Source organism: Ranitomeya variabilis, chromosome 3, assembly GCF_051348905.1.
Source record: "Ranitomeya variabilis isolate aRanVar5 chromosome 3, aRanVar5.hap1, whole genome shotgun sequence".
Lineage (NCBI taxonomy): Eukaryota > Metazoa > Chordata > Amphibia > Anura > Dendrobatidae > Ranitomeya > Ranitomeya variabilis.
Genome location: NC_135234.1, coordinates 106,045,070 through 106,066,490, shown reverse-complemented (window position 1 = coordinate 106,066,490; position 21,421 = coordinate 106,045,070). Strand labels below are relative to the sequence as shown.

Below are 21,421 nucleotides of genomic sequence, written 5' to 3'. Positions count from 1 at the left end.
AATTGTCAAGAGCTGGTGAGTGCAGCCATTTTTTGTTCTTTCTTACTATTATTTATTAATTGTATTATTCTTACATTTGAATAAATAAAGTATATATGGATTCTAGACTCCCGATTCTTTAGAATCAGGCTGCCATCTAGTATATATATATGTACATACTGTATATTAGATAGATAGAAGAAAAGCCGGCAACTCATCTGCTGCATATAGTAAAATCACAGAGTGACAGGTTAGAATAGAATAGCTATATACACATAGATATATAGATGTCAGTGACACACACACATATATATATTATATGTATGTGAATATATATTACATCTATCTAAGAAAAGCCAGCAATTCAGCAGCTACGTACTGTAAAATCACAGCAGGTGGATAGAAGAGATGGATTACATACAGTAAATACACATAGAACTGATAGATATACAGATGTCAGTGACATATACAATCAGTATAGTGCGTGTGCAGCTTACTGTACATGTATTTAATTAATAAAAGATTTTTCTGAAAAAAAATGTGGGCTCCCACGTAATTTTCTTAACCAGCAGGGGGAATGCTGACGGCTGGGAGACGATGTTTATAGCCTAGGAAGGGGGTAATACCCATGGAGCTTCCCAGGCTATTACTATCAGCTCACAAATGTATACATAGCCTTTACTGGCTATTAAAATGGGGAACCCTAAAAAAAATGACGTAAGGTCCCCCTATAATTAACAACCAGCAAAGGCTATGCAGACAGCTGTGGGCTGATATTAATAGCCTGGGAAGAAGTCATAGATACTGCCCCCCTCAGGTTAAAAACATCAGCTCTCAGCCGCCCCAGAAAAGCCGCATCTCTAAGATGTGCCACTTGCCCTGTAGTGATGGCAAGTGGGGTGATAGTTGGTGGGAGGGGGTTGATGTCTCCTTTGTATTGTCAGGTTACATCAAGTGCCGAGGTTAGTAATGGAGAGGCGTCAACAAGACGCCCCCATTACTAACCCCATAGTCATATCGTATAAAAACACACCCAGAAAAATGGCCTTTAATTGAAAGAATGACACGGACTCCTTTAATAAATCTTAATTAAACCATACTTACATCCTTGCCTATTCCACAGACATCATTGTTTAAAAAAAAAAACAACAAAAAACAATATTCCTCACCTTTCCGCAGAGAAGATGGTAATCCATTTGTCCCACGACGGGTCTAGCTCTGCTACATCTAGATGGCAGGCTGCATGATGCGACCATGCAGCCTGTCATCCAGCAGAGACACTTCACCTATGTGACGTCAGCGTGAGCTCCACGGGAAAACTTCCCTTTTGCATTACACTCGTGCGACTCTCGGCAGTGAGAATCGGATGGATTTTTTTTTTATACGTTTAGTGTGACTCCAGCCTGAGGCTATGTGCTCACGTTGCAGATTTCTGTGGAATCTGCACAAAGAATTTACATGCGGAAAATAAACCACAGTGTTTCCGTGCGGTATTTTCTGCAGCATGAGCACTGCGGATTTTGTTTTCCATAGGTTTACATGGTGCTGTACGCCGGATGGAAAACTGCTGTGAATCCGCAGCATCCAATCCGCTGCGGATCTGCAGGCAAATCCGCACCGTGTGCACATAGCCTGAGACAGAGGCTGGAGGAGCTGGGGTTACTGTGCACGGTCACTCTACATGCAGCACTGTTGCTGCTTCTGAGTCCCTTAGAATCATGGGTGTTGTTTTTTTTCTTTCAGACACTATCAGACGCAGAATAAAACACCTTTTTTTTTTTTTTTTGCAGACTGTCTGAATTCACAGACAGTTGGACACTATGATGAGCGAACGTGCTCGGATAAGGTGTTGCCAGAACATGCTCGTGTACTAACCGAATGTCTTCAGCGCGCTCGAAAAATATGTATGAGTCTCCTGCGGCTGCGTATCTCGTGGCTGTTTGACAGCCGCAACATGTGCAGGGATTGCTTGTTTGTTAGTGTGCATGCAGTGCTACTATTCCACTCACTGTCTATGGGACTGAGAGAGATGGCCGAGAGCTGTACATGGAGGAGTCCTACAGATTTTGCAGCAGTTGTGATGAAATCGAATTATCGGACTGACCAGACTGTACGGATACAAGTTCTATTCATTTTCTTTCTAGTTGCCATGTGTTGCATTTCATCACTGCAGATTTGCTGACCTGTTAGATAAAGAACCAGCAGTTCAGCCTGTAATGGAGGTTGACTCATACGGGTCAGTACATTTCCGTACAGAACTTGCAATCATTCTGGTCTGTCACAAGTAGATCTAGAATGAGATCAGCTGTGACTTCTGTGCAGAAGACTATAATGTGTTCTTTCCTATTCATTACACAGTGAGAAGACGCGGCTTTTAGATCACATAAAGAACATTTTTAGATTTTTTTTGTAGTAAATGGATGAATGATGGTGATGCTTATGTGAAAGTCAAGTAGAGGGATTGGGTTTGCAGAGCAGCGGAGCTTATGTGTGTGCGTAGTACAAGCACCACCTGTCTTTAATTTCTCTCCACAGGCAAGAAGAAGAGGACATATTAGAGAGATTGTGCAGCGATCTAAGTGTTGGGAAAGAACCTCGTGCTGTGCTTTTCTACAAGGAAGAGGGAAATAAGAGGTTTGGAAGAAAACAGTACACAGCTGCAGCAGCGCTGTACTCCAAGGTACAAGTGGCAGTGATTTGGGACATGTGAAATCTCCTTTTCAGAAATGTTAAGTCCTTTTATGTCAGACCGCATGATGTAGAATTACACTGAATGTAACCGCCCCCTCTATGTTTTTGGAAAAGATAAATTTTATCATTAAACTAACAAATAATTTTTTACGGATCTATTGTGTCTAGCGCCACAGCGCTGTATAGAGCTGAACTACAGCGGGGAAAATATAGAACTGACAATATATTATCTAGGAGGATATGGTAGGTGGTGACATACATTTTAATACCACAAGTAGTTATCTGCTGAGTTATTAAATGTCATAAAAGATATTGCCATAAGCTAATATGTCTCCATGGTGCCCCAGATATTGAAATAAAAAATAATAAAATGTATAAAGCCTCTTCTATTACACAAGTGTGTGGGCCCATATTGCACTGTACTTCTGTAATCCTTCAATTTAGTATGAAGTCTGCCTGTAGATATATATTTTGTTAAGATATTAACCCTTTTTAAAGACAGGTTAAAAAAAAAATTCCGTATTGATGAGTTTCCAAACTTGTGATTAATACAGTGGAAGCGGGGATTAAAGGGAATCTGTCACCCCAAAATTCGCCTTTAAGCTAAGGCCACCGGCATCAGGGGCTTATCTACAGCATTCTGTAATGCTGTAGATAAGCCCCCGATGTAACCTGAAAGATGAGAAAAAGAGGTTAGATTATACTCACCATGTGGTGCAGGTCCAGCGCCTCCCATCTTCATAAGATGTCGTCCTCTTCCTTGCTGCTGTCTTGGCTCCTGCTCAGGCATACTTTATCTGTCCTGTTGAGGGCAGAGCAAAGTACTGCAGTGCGCAGGCGATGGAAAAGGTCAGAGAGGCCCGGCACCTGCACACTGCAGTACTTTACTCTGCCCTCAACAGGACAGATAAAGTACGCCTGAGCAGGAGCCGCGACAGGAAGAAAAGAGGACGTCATCACATGAAGATGGAAGGCGCTGGATCCGGACCTGCGACGCCCATCTGACCAGACCGCCCTTGGGTGAGTATAATATAACTTGTTTTTCTTATCTTTCAGGATACATCGGGGATTATCTACAGCATTACAGAATGTTGTAGATAAGCCCCTGATGCCAGTCGCCTTAGCTTATAGGTGAATTTTGGGGTGACAGATTCCCTTTAATCCAAGTCTTCTCCCCAGTTTGTAGCCGTTCAAAAGTAAAAAAATATGCACCTTGCATCACTCTTTGGGCTCCATTCATCAAAGTTTTTATGCCAGAATACAAGCGTATTTTTTCCAGCTTATGTTTTAACACCATTTTTGCCCAGCTCTAACATAGTGAGCAGAGATGGTGCGTTGCAGCCCCCGCTGGTCAAATTCATGACGAGTGGCCTCCCTATGACAGAAATCTTATTCCATAAAACGAAAAAAGAGGGGCTGACAGCACTCACTCAATGAGCCGCCCGTTCCATGTCCAGGGAACCAACCTGGATACTCCAGCAAGTCCGTAAATAGATGAACAGCGCTCCAACCGGGTGTAATAATATCAAAATAGAGTCTTTATTAAGCCATGGTACAGCAACGTTTTGACTAAAGCATGGTCTTTTTCAAGCAGAAATCTTATTCCAGTCTTCGACTGGAGTAAAATTTGTGGTGAGGCGCACAAACCGGTACATGACACTTTTCAGACTCTTCTTGAGTCAGGAGCAGCCGACTCCAGCACATCCTCTCAAAAAATAATGGCATAAAAAACAGTTTTGATTCATCGGGGCCTTTACATATTGCCAATATAGAATAAATTTACTCCTGGCTGATACCTGGCGTAGATTTCAGATTATTGGGTGAATTCAGCTTAAAGCTTTGCCAAATTCAACCTAATAAATGCAAAGTAATGTAGCAGGGAGTATAACGTGGGCGCTGATCCTTTCCCAGGTATTGATCAGATTGTGGCTTACACCGGCAGGCGATCTCACATGGCACCCCTGGCACCGAGGAGATGGCAGTGTGCTTTGCCAATCGATCAGCGGTTTTCTTTCACCTTGGCCATTACTCTGTGAGTATTGTTTACTTCTCTGCTGTCATTCTAGAGGTTTGTCCTACTCAAGATTTCAATGTAAATCATGGTTTCCGCGCACCACACGCTGTAGATCTCGCTTTTCCTGAGCCCTGTCATTTTTCCTATTTCCGCTCACACACCCGCTGTTGTACACTGTGATGTCTCCCTCATTCATCTGTCATTTCTCCAGCTGAGTCTTTTGGCACTCTAACTATTTTTTTAATCATAAAGACTTAGAAGAATATAAATCGCTTGTTCACAAGCCGCAGGTAGCATGGTAATTGAATTATTTTTCCAAAGACCTTTTCATCTTAAAGGTGCAGTTCCCATGACAGGCCAGACAAGTAAATCACCAACTTAGCTACTTATCCTGCAATTTGTGATTAAAGCCAACTCCATTTTAAAGACCGCATAAGTTATTGTAATGTAGTAACAATGAAGTCACTTGCAACACGCTGGCGTGCATTTACCACCCGAATCTATTCTCCTGTGACTCTGTCAACTCATGTTATAAACACAGTAGCAGGGGTCATCAGTAGTCGTGTGGGATACAGAGGACCACCCCGCACGTACCAAGATGGCGCCAGGTCATTGCATCAGCTGGGAAGACAGGCCCTGAAGGTACAATCAAATGGAAATCAATAAGTGGGTGTGTGGCATAAGGAATAGGGTGTCCTACCTTTGGCAAAAAACATATTGAGTATTCATCCATACGATTACACCACATTTCTTGTGTAAAAGCATTCAGCTAAACATTTTATACAGCCCTTTTTTTCCCAACATCCTCATTTATCAATGATGCTGGACACAGCAGAGTGCACCATATTTGCTACTGCTTGCCACTTTTTCCATTAGAAAATGCATTAGACCATGTTAAGAAACAGATATGTGTCTTTACATTTACTCATTCTGCTCAATTGCTACGTTTTCCATATATAATTGTAGAACTATTTTGGCAAAACCAGTTAGCAATGTTACAATGAGACGGATTAGACAAATGGGGGTACGTCATGGGTTAAATAGGACCTGTCACCTTGTCAAAAGTTGTTTTTCTTTTGTTTGTGTGGGTTGTTTATTTTTTGGGGGGGTCTATGTGTCTATTCGTACTAGCTATTAGAGCGGCATCTGTTTATTTTGCATGCAAAGAAAATAAAAGTACAAGTTTCTTCTACTCATTAAACCGTAACAAACAGACCGAGCTCGTATAATGCACAGATATCATCCGAGTGTTATACAGGGTGGCGATGTATATGGATACACCTATATAAAATGGGAAAGGATGGTGATATCAACTACCTGCTTGTGGCACATTAGTATATGGGAGGGGGAAAACTTTTCAAGATGGATGGTGACCATGGCGGCCATTTTGGATCCAACTTTATTTTTTTCAATGGGAAGAGGGTCATGTGACACATCAAACTTATAGAGAATTTCACAAGAAAAACAATGGTGTGCTTGGTTTTAACATAACTTTATTCTTTCATGAGTTATTTACAAGTCCATTACCACATATAAAATGTGTTCAAAGTGCTGCCCATTGTGTTGGATTGTCAATGCGACCCTCTTCTCCCACTCTTGACACACTGATAGCAACACCGCAGAAGAAATGCTAGCACAGGCTGCCAGTATCCGTTGTTTCAGATGCTGCACATCTAGTATCTTCACAGCATAGACAATTGCCTTCAGATGACCCCAAAGATAAAAGTCTAAGGGGGTCAGATCGGGAGACCTTGGTGGCCATTGAACTGGCCCACGATGACAAATCCACTTTCCAGGAACCTGTTCCTGTAGGAATGCTCGGACCTGACACCCATAATGTGGTGGTGCACCATCTTGGGTGTCAGGTCCGAGCAATCCTACATGAACAGTTTCCTGGAAAGTGGATTGTCATCGTGGGACAGTTGAATGGCCACCAAGGTCTCCCGATCTGACCCCCTTAGAGTTTTATCTTTGGGGTCATCTGAAGGCAATTGTCTATGCTGTGAAGACTATAATGGATATGTGTTCTTTCTGTGAAAAACATGGATAGAATGCCGAGGTGAAAAAAGGAACATCTGAATGAGGCCTTATGAGAAATCGCGGGTCCTATGATGCTAATATGGCTAGCAGCAGTTTGTGCACATGATCCCAGTTCTTCTTAATGTTTGTCCGATTTATCCATCCATCCTTCGCACTAGTCTTGTGAGACGCCATTTCCAATAGAAAGAGTAGTGACAGGTCGTTTATTAATTCCATTTTCACATATCTGTAATTAGGTCTTGGTCACACACAATTATTATCATCGTCTGCATTTATTCATCCTCTTCAGCCCTGCAATAATTGTGTTTTCTTCCTATGGTAATGTCAGACTTGTTTGGAGGACATCGATCGTGCACAAGAACATGGATATCCTGAGCGGCTACAGAGCAAAATTCTTCAGCGACAAGCAAGTTGTTTGCAGAACCTGAAGCAGAGCGACATTTCTACCAATAAATCTCATAGGACGGAAAGAAAGTTCAGGATGAATCACACACGGCAAGAACTGAAGGGAAACCCTCAGCTGAGCAATGCGTCCAGCTCCCTCCAGCTAGGCTATAGCGCTTCCAAAGGGCGCCACCTGCTGGCTCGTGAGGATATCGCACTCGGCGAGCTCCTGATATGTGAGGACGCTTATGTCCATGTAATAATCCCTGCCAGAGACGCCAATACTAAGACAAATACATGGGATGTTTCTGTCACCAACTGCGACCTCTTCTGTCACCACTGCCTGCAGAGGACGTTGGCTCCAGTACCCTGCCGACACTGCAGTCTTGCCAGATACTGTAGTAGTGAGTGCGCGGACCAGGCCTGGGAGCACTACCATGGCATTGAATGCTCAGTGAGCGGCCTCCTTCTTGCACTCGGGGTTTTTTGCCACACGGCACTGAGGACTGTCCTGCTGACCGGTTACAGGCAGGTCCTAAAAGTTTTTTCAGATGAGGCATCGGCTAGGGATGAGCTGTGTGCTGTAGACAGGCCGCACTCCAGTGACTATAAATCGTTAGTCCGTCTTCTGTCGCACAGTGAACATCACACAGGGGAGCACAAATTTCTGTGTGCACTCACTAGTGCGGCATTGTGTAAGAGGCTGGCCATTGGTCTGCCGAGAAGCACGAGAACATCGCCACCTACTGACGATCCTGCGTTACTGGACAGTGAGGTGCAGATACTTGGCTCTGCAATTCTTCTTCACATGCTCCAGCTCCACTGTAATGCTCAGGCTGTGACTGCTATCCATGAGGAATATGAAGGTAGGAATCTTGTTTTTCTTACTGAGATAGGACTGAATACTCAATTCTGATTCTGTTGGATAAAAAGGCAATATTAAATCTTTACGCAATCTCCGTTACAAGGGTCCCCACATTAATGTGTTAACAGGCTGTCCAGCAAATGGTGCACACAGTGATCAACCACTTAGGGGAACCTGACCTAACGGGTGAAGTTCCTCTGCAGTGCCCCCTCACAAGTGTTGAATGATTTCAGTTTTCCATTGAAATCAATGGCCCCTTTGTCTTTAGCACAGACATGTTGGGTCCTTCAAATTTCTACATGTCATTCATAAGAATTTTAAACTGGAGACTTTCCTCAGCAAACTTGAAAATCTATTAGAAAATGAAACTCGGACGTGTGAATGCAGCCTGTGTGTGGACCACAGCGACTGGACCGTCCGGGGTCTCCTAATCCCAACTAGCTAAGCATATAGTTTGGGCCAGGAGACCCACAGTCAGTCCAGGACTCGCTGTACATACGCAGGTGTATGAATTCTAATAGGCATTTCTAACGTGGTCATCTGATTTAGAGGGGATGTTCAGCCATACTTTCTGGCCTGACTGGACATTGGGCTTGGAGAGACGCTATTGCTTCATAGATGGTACATTTACCAAAACCACCATGTAAAATCCTGGCGAGTTTCATGCATGGGTTGTATTCTACCACGCCGTGTGCACTAGAGTCCCCCTGTGTCCATTGTCAGGCGGCCCAAGTACGGACCACAATGCCCTGACTGATCCCTCGTAGATTTACAAAAACGTGCAGTTTTATAGGCATATATGAGGCAGTGTGTCCAAGTGAAGAAACAAGTCCGTGGTCAGTCTGGACATTGGGGTCTGTACACTGCTGTCCGAGTACGGTTTTTAGGCCTCTTTCACACTTCCGTCTTTCTTTTTCCATCACAATCCGTTGTTTTATGGAAAAAAAACAATCCAGCAAATGTTTCTACTGGATCCGTTTTTTTCTCATAGACTTGTATTAGCAACGGATTGTGACGGATGGCCACACGTTTCATCCGTTGTGCACTGGATCCGTCGTAAAATTGCTGTCCGTCAGGCGGAGACAACGCAGAGGAATGTTTTTTCTGTACGTCGGAAAATCGCTCAGCAACAGATCCTGCGCTGTCGGTCGTTGGCTATAATGGAAGCCTATGGACGCAGGATCCGGCACTGACTGACTGAAAAGCAGGAATCCAGCGACGGATGCCGTCTTTTCCAACTGAGCATGCGAGGAAGAATTTCCCGTCGGGGAAATTCTCTCTCGCTCGCTCTCTCTTTTTACTATTGATGCTGCCTATGCAGCATCAATAGTAAAAAGATATAATGTTAAAAATAATTTAAAAAAAATTAAAATCGTGATATTCTGACCTTCCGGCGTCCCCCGCGGCCTTCCCGATGCTGCCAGCAGCTCCGGGTTCCCAGTGATGCATAGCAAAATGACCCGATGACGTAGCGTTCTTGCGAGACCGCTGCGTCATCACGGGTCATTGTGTCGCTATGCATCACTGGGAACGGAGCATCGGGGGGGCCGCAGGAAGGCTGCGGGGGACGCCGGAAGGTAAGAATATCACGATTTTTTTTATTATATTTATCATGGGTTGTGTTGTGTATGCGTTTTCGCAACGAAAAACCGCGGCGAAGACGCATACGCAACGTGTGCACATAGCCTTCTAGGATGCACTGGAACCTTCTTTTCAACATTTTGATGGATTGTGACTGATTGAAAAAAAACGGAAGTGTGAAAGAGGCCTTAAAGTGAAAGTGTACCTCAGAATCCCTTTTAATGCGGACCACCTTTAAGTATAGGCACTACTTCTGGGGGAAAAATGGGGGTGCGTCTTATAGTGCGGATATACCTTACCAGTACCGTTGCTGCAGGCCGCAGACTGGGATGAGGGGGTTTCCGGTGCTGCTGCGGGGGTATCCGGCACTGCGGGGGCTCTGCCGAAATTTTGTGATAGGCCAGAGCCCCCACAGTTCCATGATTTCCTGTGCATGCGCATGCGCAGATGGAGATCTCGGCACCAAAACACAAAAACAAAGATGCATCTGGTCGTTAAGGGGTTAAAGTATTTTACTTTTTAAAGCTATAATATATGATAAAAGAGCTGAATTATAAATACCATTTACATTATTCTTATTCATTTTGCTACAGTGTCTTAGTCTGGAGTTCAGACTGAGTTAGCTGAAGAGTCTTTTCTAGACCAGATATGAATGTGTCCATTTCTAGTCGAATATTGGGACGAGATTTCTGCTTTTCAGCCTCTTAACAGGACTGTTCTCATTCACTGACGGCAAACGAATACTATTAAAATAATGAGACGCTCAAATACAAAGGGCCCGCTGTTGGTGGGTTTTCTTAAGTCATTTTTTTGTCTTGTAGTATTCAGTGACGTTTTTGCACCTAATTCTTCTAAATAAAGAATGTGGTTCCAGAATTTTGTGCAAAACAAAAAATGTCCTTTTATTTTTGGCTTTGACCCCTTTTGTTTCACTAAATGGTGCAAACTATGCTTCAAAATACCTTGCATAAATAAAATTACTGCAGGGGACTAGAGTGCATTTTCATGACTTTTTTTTATTGTTAGTTTTGCCTCAATTGCAAACTTATCTGGAAAATAAATGAAAACCCCACGAATAATAGCAACATAAATAAAAGAAAAATGGGCAAACCTAAAATAGGTTTTTAAAATGCACACATTAAAAGAAGAATTAGACGCTAAAGAAAAACAGGCAACAAATAGACAAAAAGCTGCAATGAATCTGGCTCAAAGTAACAACTGGAAAGTAGGCCCTTAATAGGCACATGTCCACCTGCTCTTTTTGGCTATGACCAGCTTCAGTGTAGTGTTTCTCATATAATGTGTGCTGTTTGCTTTGTACCTTCCTACCACGTCTTCCATGTTTACAGAATCTACTATTTCGCTGGTATCGAGAAGCAATAGCTCCCGTCTAGCTACAGCCATATTCCCTGTCCTGAGCCTGCTGAACCATTCTTGTGACCCAAACACCAGTGTGTCCTTCCAAGGCCGAAGTGTCATGGTTAGAGCTAGCAGAGCAATCCGGAAAGGTGAAGAAGTTCTCCACTGCTATGGTATGTTTCACTGCTCGTGGGTTCTGGTACATTTTATTTATTAAACCACTTTAATCAGTATTTCATTATTCATTTTACTGTTACCTCTTTCCAGTGTAGAACTTAATAGTATGTCCTACATCAGGGGCCCATGTATGTACGCAGCTGAGCCCTCACTATTCCTGGCTCCATTCGCTGCTGTTTAACCATTTAAATGCTATTGTTAGACAGCAGCATTTAAAGTGTGTGATTGCTATTGCACGCATGCTCTGGTTCTCTTATTGCATATGCCAACGGGTTATCATTGCTCCCCCGGCCCTGCTAAAGGTCCCCATCCCTGCCTTATTGGTCTTACTGTGAACGTAGCATAGTGGCTCAGTGGTTAGCACTGCAGCTTTGCAGCGCTGGGGTCCTGAGTCAAATCCCACCAAGGACAACATCTGCAAAGACTATAAACATAAGGATGAATGACCTCGGGGACATCAAAACATCCAACACCGCGGAGACACCATCACGTGTTTCTCAACGCAGCATACACTCATGGTTCCTGTGTCCCCCAATGGAGGGAGCGACACCCATCGAACCGGACTGCCCCAAAGGTGAGTATATCGGGGCTTATATACAGCATTATAGAATGCTGTATATAATACCTGAAAGGGGGTGGCAGTAACTCGTATCAGCCAAACCTGGTGACAGGTTCCCTTTAAAGGTATGTGTCCACGTTCAGGATTGCATCAGGATTTGGTCAGGATTTTCCATCAGTATTTGTAAGCCAAAACCAGGAGTGGAACAATTAGAGGAAAAGTATAACAGAAACATATGCACCACTTCTGTATTTATCACCCACTCCTGGTTTTGGCTTACAAATACTGATGAAAAATCCTGACCAAATCCTGATGCAATCCTGAACGTGGACACTTACCTAAGGGATCTGTTACTGGGACTGAAAAGAAAAAGTAACAAATTAGAACAAAAAGTGTTTGAATCACCCCCTTTTCCTCCTTTGAAGGGAATCTTGTCAGCAGGATTTCACCCTCCCCCAAGCTGTCTATATGTGCAGTTAGCTCTTTTAAAGACAAGTCCATCAATAGGACTCTACGTGGCCAGTCCGTTCTTCTGTTACTGAGAAATAAGATTTTTAATTGATATGCAAATGATGCTGGAAATCTGAAGCCTCTGTCACTCCAGCTCTATCCACGCCCATCGCTGCCTTATACTGCTTGATTGACGGATCCTTTGCCTTTCATTCATGGTTACCCTAAAATCTTAGATGCCTTTGCCTTATATTTGCACCAATTGTGACATCTTCCCTCCATATGACAATTTTGGACAAAGGTATCATTAACAGAATATTCAAAGAAGGTGTAATCTTTAGTTTTTTTCAATGTCTTCTAGGGCCGCACAAGTTACGAATGAAGTTTGAAAAAAGGCAGACATTGCTAAAGGATCAGTATTTTTTTACTTGCCGCTGCGATGCTTGTACCCTAGAGCAGACCTTAACCGATGACATCTTCACTGATTTCTGTTGCCTAAAGTGCCATTCCTTATTAAAGGTGATATGTTTATGTGAATCTGCAGCTGATGTGTCTGGAAAGTAAGGTGATGATGTACACATGATTTATATGACACTTAGATGTTTCTTTTGTGTTAGGGTAATGATGAGTTGCACTGTGTCAATAATTCCTGTGCACATCGGTTTAGAAGAGATGAAATTCTGCCCCGTCTGAAGAATCTTCAGCGCGCTGTTCATGAGGCACAAGACCAACTGCAGAACAACCACTTAGGTGACTATGATCGCTGCCAGACACCTCCTTGGTGTGCGTTGTTTGTCCCTCTGTATGTCCTCCCATGGAGATAAAGATGTAATTTCTCCTTTATATAAGAAAGCATTGATATATACTAGTTCATACACTGATTAGCAGCAGAATAATAAATCTTCCCTACCAGTTTATGTACTAGTTATATAATATTTAAATGCTATATGCAGATTCTCTTCCATATTGCCATGAGATGCTGCTTCACATTGCTCCTACAACCTCATGACTGTAAGATCTGACAGGGAGAAACCTATCACAAGCAAGAGATATACTTGTCATGATGCAGCTTCAGCACATTTGTGACAAGACTCCGTCCCTTTTTCAAATCCAGAGGTATAGTGAGATTATGTAGTTTGCATTACAGAAACTCCATCAGAGGGGAAGAAGGAATTACCGTGACAGACAGGTCCACTTTAAAGACCATTTGATGAGGGATCTGAAAGAACTGAATTATACTGACCCTACTGAATTTTGGGTGGAGAAACCAAGAAGGCTAGATCTAGAGAATCTGTCCATTTGAAGACGCACTTCTGAAAAAATTGATACGGGGTGTTTTGAGCAGTATAGCGTTTGAGGGGCATAACACAGTGGACCAGTTTTCCCTGGAGTCATTGTTTAACAAATCATTTGATGCTGTGTAATCTTTGATGAGATGATACATGGTTTTATTTCACCATTTAAAGGGAATCTGTCACCTCAAATTGGCGGGCTATGTTAATTTCTTGTGTCCGGTCCGATGGGCGGTGTTTCCTCTTCTTAGCCCACCCCATCCTTCCCTGCTGTCCGCAATATTTTCGTGAATTTGAGTAGGTGTCCTCCATAATTTGCGCATGCGCAATGCAGTCTTGCCTCACGCACGCGCAGTATGCTTTGCCCAACTGCGGGCAAAGCCGAAAAGCATTACTGTGCATGCGCCGGCGCACTATGTCGCGGAAGTATTTTGCTGTGTTCCGGGACATAGAGCGCCGGCGCATGCTTTTCTGCTTTGCCTGCAGTTGGGCAAATCATACTGCGCGTGCGCGAGGCAAGATTGCATTGCACATGTGTAACTTATGGAGGACACCTACTCAAATTCACGAAAATATTGTGGACAGCGGGGAAGGATGGGTTGGAGAAAAGAAGACAAAACACCGCCCATCGGACCGGACACAGGGAATTTACATAGCCCCCCAATTTGAGGTGACAGATTCCCTTTAAAATTGATTCTCATAGAAAAAGCCCTATGCATAAAAGCAACGTTACCTGCATTACCACAAGTTACTTTTTGGTGCCAGCCCCTCTGCACTGGTTCTGCCAAATACCACATCTACGACATTTTTTCATCTTCAGATGCAGCGATAAAGAGGCTGACGTCATGTTTATCAGAGGGTAAGGAGTTTCTCTCTCAGAATCACATGCTTTTTGGACAGATCATGGATCATCTGGCTCAAGCTGAGGCCTCTAGGGGTATGTTTCTTTTTTTCTCTTTTATGTGTTTGTTTTGTTTTATACGTGAATGGTTTCTGCTTTCTAATTTCATTTGATTTATATTTTTGCTTTGTAGGTGATTGGGCTGCAGCTGCAAAGCACCTGAGAAAAAGTATTCAGCTTGTAAGCCAACGTTATGGTTCATCCAGCATAGAAGTTGGCCATGAACTTTTCAAGCTGGCTCAGATATTATTCAATGGGTAAGTTGGTTTTGTATCCATTAGTGTATTGCTAGCCTGATTTATGGATTTGGTTTTAATACATATCAGTTGTTTTGTCAGTCAAGTTTTAAAGTCTCTTTGCACATCGTGTTTTGTAGACGTGAAGTAGATGACGCTATGGGAATTATTCTGAGAGCACGGGACATTCTGTCGGTGCACTACGGACCTGACAATAGCATGGTGCAAGAGCTGCAAGAAATGAGGACGTGTCTGCTGGAGGTTCCTGGGATGCGTACTGTCTGGGAGAATTAATTCTTTTGACTTGAATGAACTTCCTAAAGCTTCTCATATTCACGTACTTCACAAAAAAGCAGCACTTTTATATGATTGCATCTCTCAGCACTTGTGAACTCCCAGGACACACTTGCAATTAATGTATCTTTGTGAAGCGACTGCTAAGGGAACATTCTTGACTAATTAGACTTGTTACACATTCTGGGGATGTTCCTATTCCCCACTGCAGTCTTTTTTTTTTTTTTTTTAAATGGAATAACTCCACGACTGGGTTACATTTCTGGCAGAGTAATAAAACGAGGGACATGATTCCTGAGCAATAAGTAAATTGGACTTTATTGCATGGGATTGTTCGAGCATATAGCAAAGGGTAAGTTCAGCCGAGATGACACCAGTATATAACAACAGCATGTAGGGTTTCTTGGGTTGTAAATAGTTATTAGGTGTAATAGAATTTAATTTTGGGGGGTGAAATAATCACTTCTAATTGAAAACCTAAACACTGTAACAGGGTCACTGGCACAATGTATGAAGGGAGATACATGTCACTGCGTATACTGCAGTCAGTGATGTAGAGCCAGATTATTTTTGCCTCCAGCACACTAATTGCTGAGAGGGTTAATCTTAAAGCTACAATGGGCTGGTTTTATGTGAGCACTAGTGATGAGCGAATATACTATTATTATTATTATTTATTGTTATAGCGCCATTTATTCCATGGCGCTTTACATGTATACATAATAAAAACAAGTACAATAATCTTGAACAATACAAGTCATAACTGGTACAGTAGGAGAGAGGACCCTGCCCGCGAAGGCTCACAATCTACAAGATATACTCGTTATTCGAGATTTTCCGAGCACACTCAGGGGTCCTCCGAGTATATTTTAGTGCTCGGAGATTTAGTTTTCCTTGCAGCAGCTGAATGATTTACATCTGTTAGCCAGCTTGATTACATGTGGGGATTCCCTAGCATCCAGGCAACCCCCACATGTACTTATGCTGGCTAGTAGCTGTAAATAATTCAGCTGCGGCGATGAAAACTAAATCTCCGAGCACTTACAAATACTCGGAGGACACCCGAGCATGCTCGGGAAATCTCGAGTAACGAGTATATTCGCTCATCACTAGTGAGCACCCATAGAGTGGGTGGGAGGGTGCTCACTGTATCTTGCAGCGCCGACACCGGCATGTGTAGTAGCAGGACCTGTGGTGATGTCATGATCATGTGATCATCACATGGTCCTGGTCAAATACCTGGATATGAGAGACAGTCTGTGTGTGTGTTGGGAGAGAGAACACTCCCACGTGGCTCCAGGAGGATTGGAGGACATTGCTAGGTGTCTGCAGCTGGAACCTGCAGAGCAAGGACTCTGTTGCACTTTGTTTTGTTTTTCCGTTAAGCCAGGAAGGCTCTGCTTTTGTTTTTGTGGACCCTGCCTTGGTCTGTGCTGACTTTAATAAACCAGCGGGTGTTTCACTATCCATGTGTTCCTGTGTCTACCTGATGAAGCAGCTAAGCGTGTCAACCCCTCACAACACGAAGATGCAGAGATTTGAGAATACTCTAAAGTAGCCTTCCACAGCCATCTCTGAAGTATGCGTGTGTTTGGAGATTATTACAGAAACATTTTGGATAAATATGTAGCCCACCTTAAGACCTATTAAGAAGCAAAGGCAGTACGGCCATTTTTATTGTAAAATGCAATCATGGGGCAAAAAGTTTCAGTACACAAATGAAAGATATTAGTGCTGATTTATTAAAGCTGCCTAACTTTTACACATTGCGCATGACTGTCTGATAGTATAAACTATTTGTTGGCTTATTTTGGTCCACAAAGTTATGACATTTGTTTTTTTACACAGCTTTGGTGCACAGCATCACTACACCCCATTCTTCACTCACTTTAAGGTCGGCCACACCTCAGTACTCGGCACATCTAGAACGTGTCTGAAACATATAACTGTGGCGCAAAGCTTGAAAGATAGTTTGTTTTTTGGCACAAGTGAAGCTGGAATCTGGTGCGTAAATCTACCCCCTCGGACCTAAGACATTTTTATCTCATTAAAACACAATTACAAACTCGATCTGTTACTTTTTAGTCATCTACGCTACCATGCAAACATTTTGGTGCCCTATGGGTTTGTCTCCGCTCTTTGAGATGAAGGAAGTTCAGAAATCATGTGGCATTACCCAAAAATTGAATAGTCATTCTTGTAATACTTCGATGGGCTAGGTTCATCAGAGCTGAAGTCGCAGAGAATATAAATCTTTCATAAATGCACTGCTCCGCACCCTCCCGTTGTACTCGTGAAGATTGACTGTTCACACCTGCAGCACAATCGTGCCTCTGGTCCGAAATGAGCGCTGCCTGATGCTGCTTTGTTTCTGCAGCATAAGAAGCACTGGCACACTGAAAGATGGCCTTTCACCAATTTTCCCATTCATGTTCAATTGGACACATGATGTAATAGTGGCTGCACAGGTTCACAATTTTGAGCTGGTTCATTTGCTAATATAACTTTATATTTAGTTGTTTTCGATAGTGTCAAATGCGTCAACTCAAAAGTCTTTTGGCATTTTTCCACCAGTCCCAGCCATCTTTGCTAAAGTGTGCTGAGATTTTAAGTGGCAAAGTCCACTTGGCAAATTCATTATAATTTACACCACCAAAATTTTACATTTACCAATAGCTAGAGTAACATTTATGACAGAGATGCATGGCAATTGTAAGATGCACCAAATTCAGTAAGAGATACATTAATGAATTTGGCGCATTTTACTCCAGCGCTCCTAAGACTGACGTAATATGAATAAACTGAAGGAATTTGTTTTTTTATCTATGCAGGATATTTCTAGCTGTGTATCAGGAAAACACAGCTCCAATTACTATATACCAAGAAATTGCTCTTCTCAGATCTTTGGATCATTAAACGCCATGATGTACTTTAGACTTTAAATCGGGAACTGTAGCTGTATTTGCCATCTTGAAACACAAGTGATCAGCGAGTAGATATATTACTGAACCGTGGATTATATCCATGGGGTGGTGGTGGGCTACTGGAAGACATACATATTTTGGAGTTTACATTAGTCTTCGGCATAAGAGGGCAAAAATAGTCACAGCGGCAATTAACAGAATCCAGACTTCATTGTAAGACGAATTATTAAGGTTGCAACAGTCAAAAAACGATAGGATATGTGGAGCTTAACGGGAAACTTCTTTGGGATTCATTACTTTTCCAATGAACAGGAGAGCTCCATTGCTTTCAGACCGGAGAACGAACAGGAATGGGTGGTTCAGGTGGAACTCCAGTGGGAAATGGTGGCGGGTGCTGGGGTCCACACTTGGTGCACTTTCCACTCCATCTTCATTCAGTTCCAGGACAGCCTTGTGCATAACATGAGTGAGCTTCACCGATTTGGTGGAGATCTTACTGAAGTCAGGACTTGAGAAGAGAGGTTGAAGCTCTGAAATAACAATATTCATTATATAAAACATGGTCATGTGGGAATATTTACATAGGAGACATGCATTGCACTATGATGCTTGACTGATATAAGTGCTTACCAATCGGGTGCCATTGAAAACGTCTAGGGGTGCCATTCCATTTGGTTGAAAATAGTTGTGGGGGTGTAGTCACAATCCTCTCATGACCTCCTGCAGCGGTGCTGATTTATTCAATTGCCTCTGTATATTTACAATGCTGATACAATTGAATTAAGGCAGCAGCGCTCCAGCAAGCCAAGCTTGCTATTTTATATGTTTTTCAATTGTTTGTAAAAGATTTCATAGTACTGGAAAACTACTTTAAGCCCATACCGGGCATATGCCGGCTGTGTTACACGGTCAGCATCTGTCTCTAACGACAGATATCGAGCTAAGCTCAAAGTGCTGCTAGAACCCCCTCAAATGCTGCTATCAACCTCTGACAGTGGAGTTTAAGATGTGCAGTCTGGGGGGTACTGTTCTGTGCGCCCATAGGCTCCCTATCAATATAATTGTGGGATGCCGATGGGCTGAGGGTCTGCTATGTGGGAGGCTGACTTTTCTCTACTCTTCATTTGCAATAGGGTACATACATAGAATAATTGATCAGAGAATCGTATGTTCAAGTTCCCTGAGGGGACTAAAAAAAAACTTTTCCAAGTACATATAAAAAAAAACAGAGAAAAATAAACTTTTGATATTGTCTATAAAAGTATAATGTATCAAAATGTAAAATTATTCAGCCCATACTCAAAATGCTATAAAACAAAGAGCAATCGGTCACTGCACCTCTGAAAAAAGTGCATTTCCTCAATATAGTATTAATAAGGTCAGTGTCACCCTCCAAGTGCAATGCGAGAAACTCGGCCATCAATGCCCGGCACTGCCGCCGGCGGTTCGGACCGGAGCGTTCAGCTGCATAGAAATACATGCAGCCGCACACTCCAGTCCCAAGGGGCGGCGGCAAGAGACTCGCACAAGTTTCTCACATTGCAGTTAAAGGGTGACACCAGCCTAAAAGTCAGTTTCCCCAGCTCCATTGATGGAAAAATAAAGCAAATTATGGGTATCGGAAAATCGACAACACAAACCATTTTTATTTTCTGAAGCTTAAAACTATACAAGTTTGGTATCACTAGGTCATTTTTACCACACCATGAATGCCATAGAATAATGGCATAATTGCAGCGGCTGTTTTTGTGATTTGACCCCAGTTGGATTTTTTTTTTGTGTGGTTTGGGTATGTAGACTTTCTTTAAGGCCACAATAAACTGCCTCATCCGGCTGACCCCGATATTGGCAGGGTCAGGCGACTTTATAATCTGTATAGGGGCGCCAACAGACTAATGGCAGAGATGTCATATCAGATTTTAGACTGTTGGATCGCGTTTTCTTTGACATTAGCCATTGACCGACATGTCAAGCAGCGGATCTCATAGAGATCACAGGAGCGCTGTGTGGGAGAGTCGGCTGAGGTGGCTTATAGCCGAAGCATCATTCACTCGACCGCAATCTAATGTGTATGGCCGGCTTTAAATATTCCTCAAACTCATCAATATCAGGGATCAGATCATATCACATTTCTTTCACTCTTTTCACAAGCTGGGTGACCCTAAAAATAAGAATATTGTGTACCATACATAAAATCTCAGTGTAAAATGTGCAGGTGCAAGTAGCATGAGCTGTGCACTCACTGCATTTTATCAAACACGCTAGGTGCTTAAAACTTTTTTTTTCTTATATCACACAATAATGCTCTCTGGGAGCATGAAATAAAGTTTATAAAATGTATTGATGTGCAATGTGTTCCCGAGAGCAGAGTGCAGCTTCCAGTATGTTTCTATCCAGAGCGTCCACTGAGGAGCAGCACATACACAGATCCCATGTTACATTCCTCATCCATAGCTGCACTGCTTCTAAGAGGATCTGCTCCTGGAGGCTAAATACTGCACAGAATATATTACATCTTATCATTTTTTTATTTTTTTTTTACATAAAAATTTATTTTGTTAAGAATACTAAGCAAGTTAGCCAGTTTTATACTATCTGCATGCAAGCAAGGTGGTATGATATATTGCAGGGGTCTCAAACACGCTGGCTGTATGTGGCTACTGAAGCAATTGTTTGTGGCCTACAGGCTGGGCCTGGTTGGAAAGGGGCAGCTATCAGCCTAGCCGCACAGTGACTTTAAGGGTATGTTTCCACGTGGCGTATTCTGAGCGCTTTGGACGCAGCGGACGCCTGCCCCGTCCAAAGCGCTGCCGGATTTTGTACTCTTGGTGAATCACCACATCCTATACATAGAAAGGTGCTATTTATCCTGCGGTGATTGTGCATCTCCGAAAGATAAATAGACATGCTGCAGTCTGTAAAGACGCACCGCAAGTGCGTATACGCAGGTCTGCCACCTGTGTCTTAGAACGCATAGTGGAGATGGGATTTCATAAAATCCCTTCCACTGTGCTGTATCATCTGGACGCTGCAGCTGTTCGCAGCGTCCAATCTGCAGCAAATACGCCACTTTGAAACATACCCTAAGTCTGCTGGGTACCATTCCAGCTCGATCACAAGAGCAACTGTGGCCTCGTCTGATGAATGACATCACGCAGCATGCCTGGCCCTGCCTTTACCCGACAGGGAGAATCTCCAAGCAACAGAGCCAGATGAAAGCCGTACGGCAGAAAGTAAACGCTTTGGGGGTGCATTATGCTGTATGTAGGGAAGCTATGGGGCCATTGCACTGTGTGGTGTATAGAGGGCAGTGGGGTCATCATAAACGTATGTAGAGTTGTGGGGCCATCATTCTGTATGTAATGGCGGCTATAGTGGCCGCAATACTGTATGCAGCATGCTGTGGGGCCACCAATCGGTTTGTAGGGGGCTGTGGGTCCTCATAATGTATGTAGTGGAGGAGTGGGTCATCATTCTGTATGTAGGAGGCCGTGGGGCCAGCATTCTGTATGTAAGGAAGACGTAGTGGCCATTCTACTGTATGAAGGGGGTTGTGTTGGGCCATCATACTGTATGTAGTATTTGTTGGGTATCATAGTGTATATAGGGACCTGCAAGACCATCCATGTGTATAGAGGAATTATTTGGCCATTATACTGTATATAGGGCGTTGTG

General features: G+C 43.0%; 2 protein-coding genes across 5 annotated transcripts in view; one reads left to right on the top strand and one right to left on the bottom strand.

The window, feature by feature from the left end:
• The window catches only part of SMYD4 (SET and MYND domain containing 4), a 35,393-nt gene extending 19,107 nt beyond the window's left edge, over positions 1–16,286 (top strand). For 2 of the 4 annotated variants that reach the window (XM_077294476.1, XM_077294478.1), the window contains exons 3-11: positions 2,515–2,659; positions 4,613–4,702; positions 7,053–7,974; positions 10,904–11,086; positions 12,461–12,618; positions 12,717–12,849; positions 14,212–14,328; positions 14,426–14,549; positions 14,669–15,126. In XM_077294476.1, coding sequence (XP_077150591.1) covers positions 2,515–2,659; positions 4,613–4,702; positions 7,053–7,974; positions 10,904–11,086; positions 12,461–12,618; positions 12,717–12,849; positions 14,212–14,328; positions 14,426–14,549; positions 14,669–14,822 — 2,026 coding nt within the window. In that variant the 3' untranslated portion in view covers positions 14,823–15,126. Of the gene's footprint in view, positions 1–2,514; positions 2,660–4,581; positions 4,703–7,052; positions 7,975–10,903; positions 11,087–12,460; positions 12,619–12,716; positions 12,850–14,211; positions 14,329–14,425; positions 14,550–14,668 lie in introns of all 4 variants that reach the window. The other 2 variants (XM_077294477.1, XM_077294479.1) reach the window with 2 other exon arrangements.
• A 182-nt stretch (positions 16,287–16,468) lies between these two features.
• Positions 16,469–21,421, bottom strand: part of SERPINF1 (serpin family F member 1) — an 88,733-nt gene continuing 83,780 nt past the window's right edge. The window contains exon 8 of the mRNA XM_077294481.1: positions 16,469–18,276. Within this exon, the coding sequence (XP_077150596.1) occupies positions 18,014–18,276 (263 nt within the window). The 3' untranslated portion in view covers positions 16,469–18,013. The remainder of the gene's footprint in view (positions 18,277–21,421) is intronic.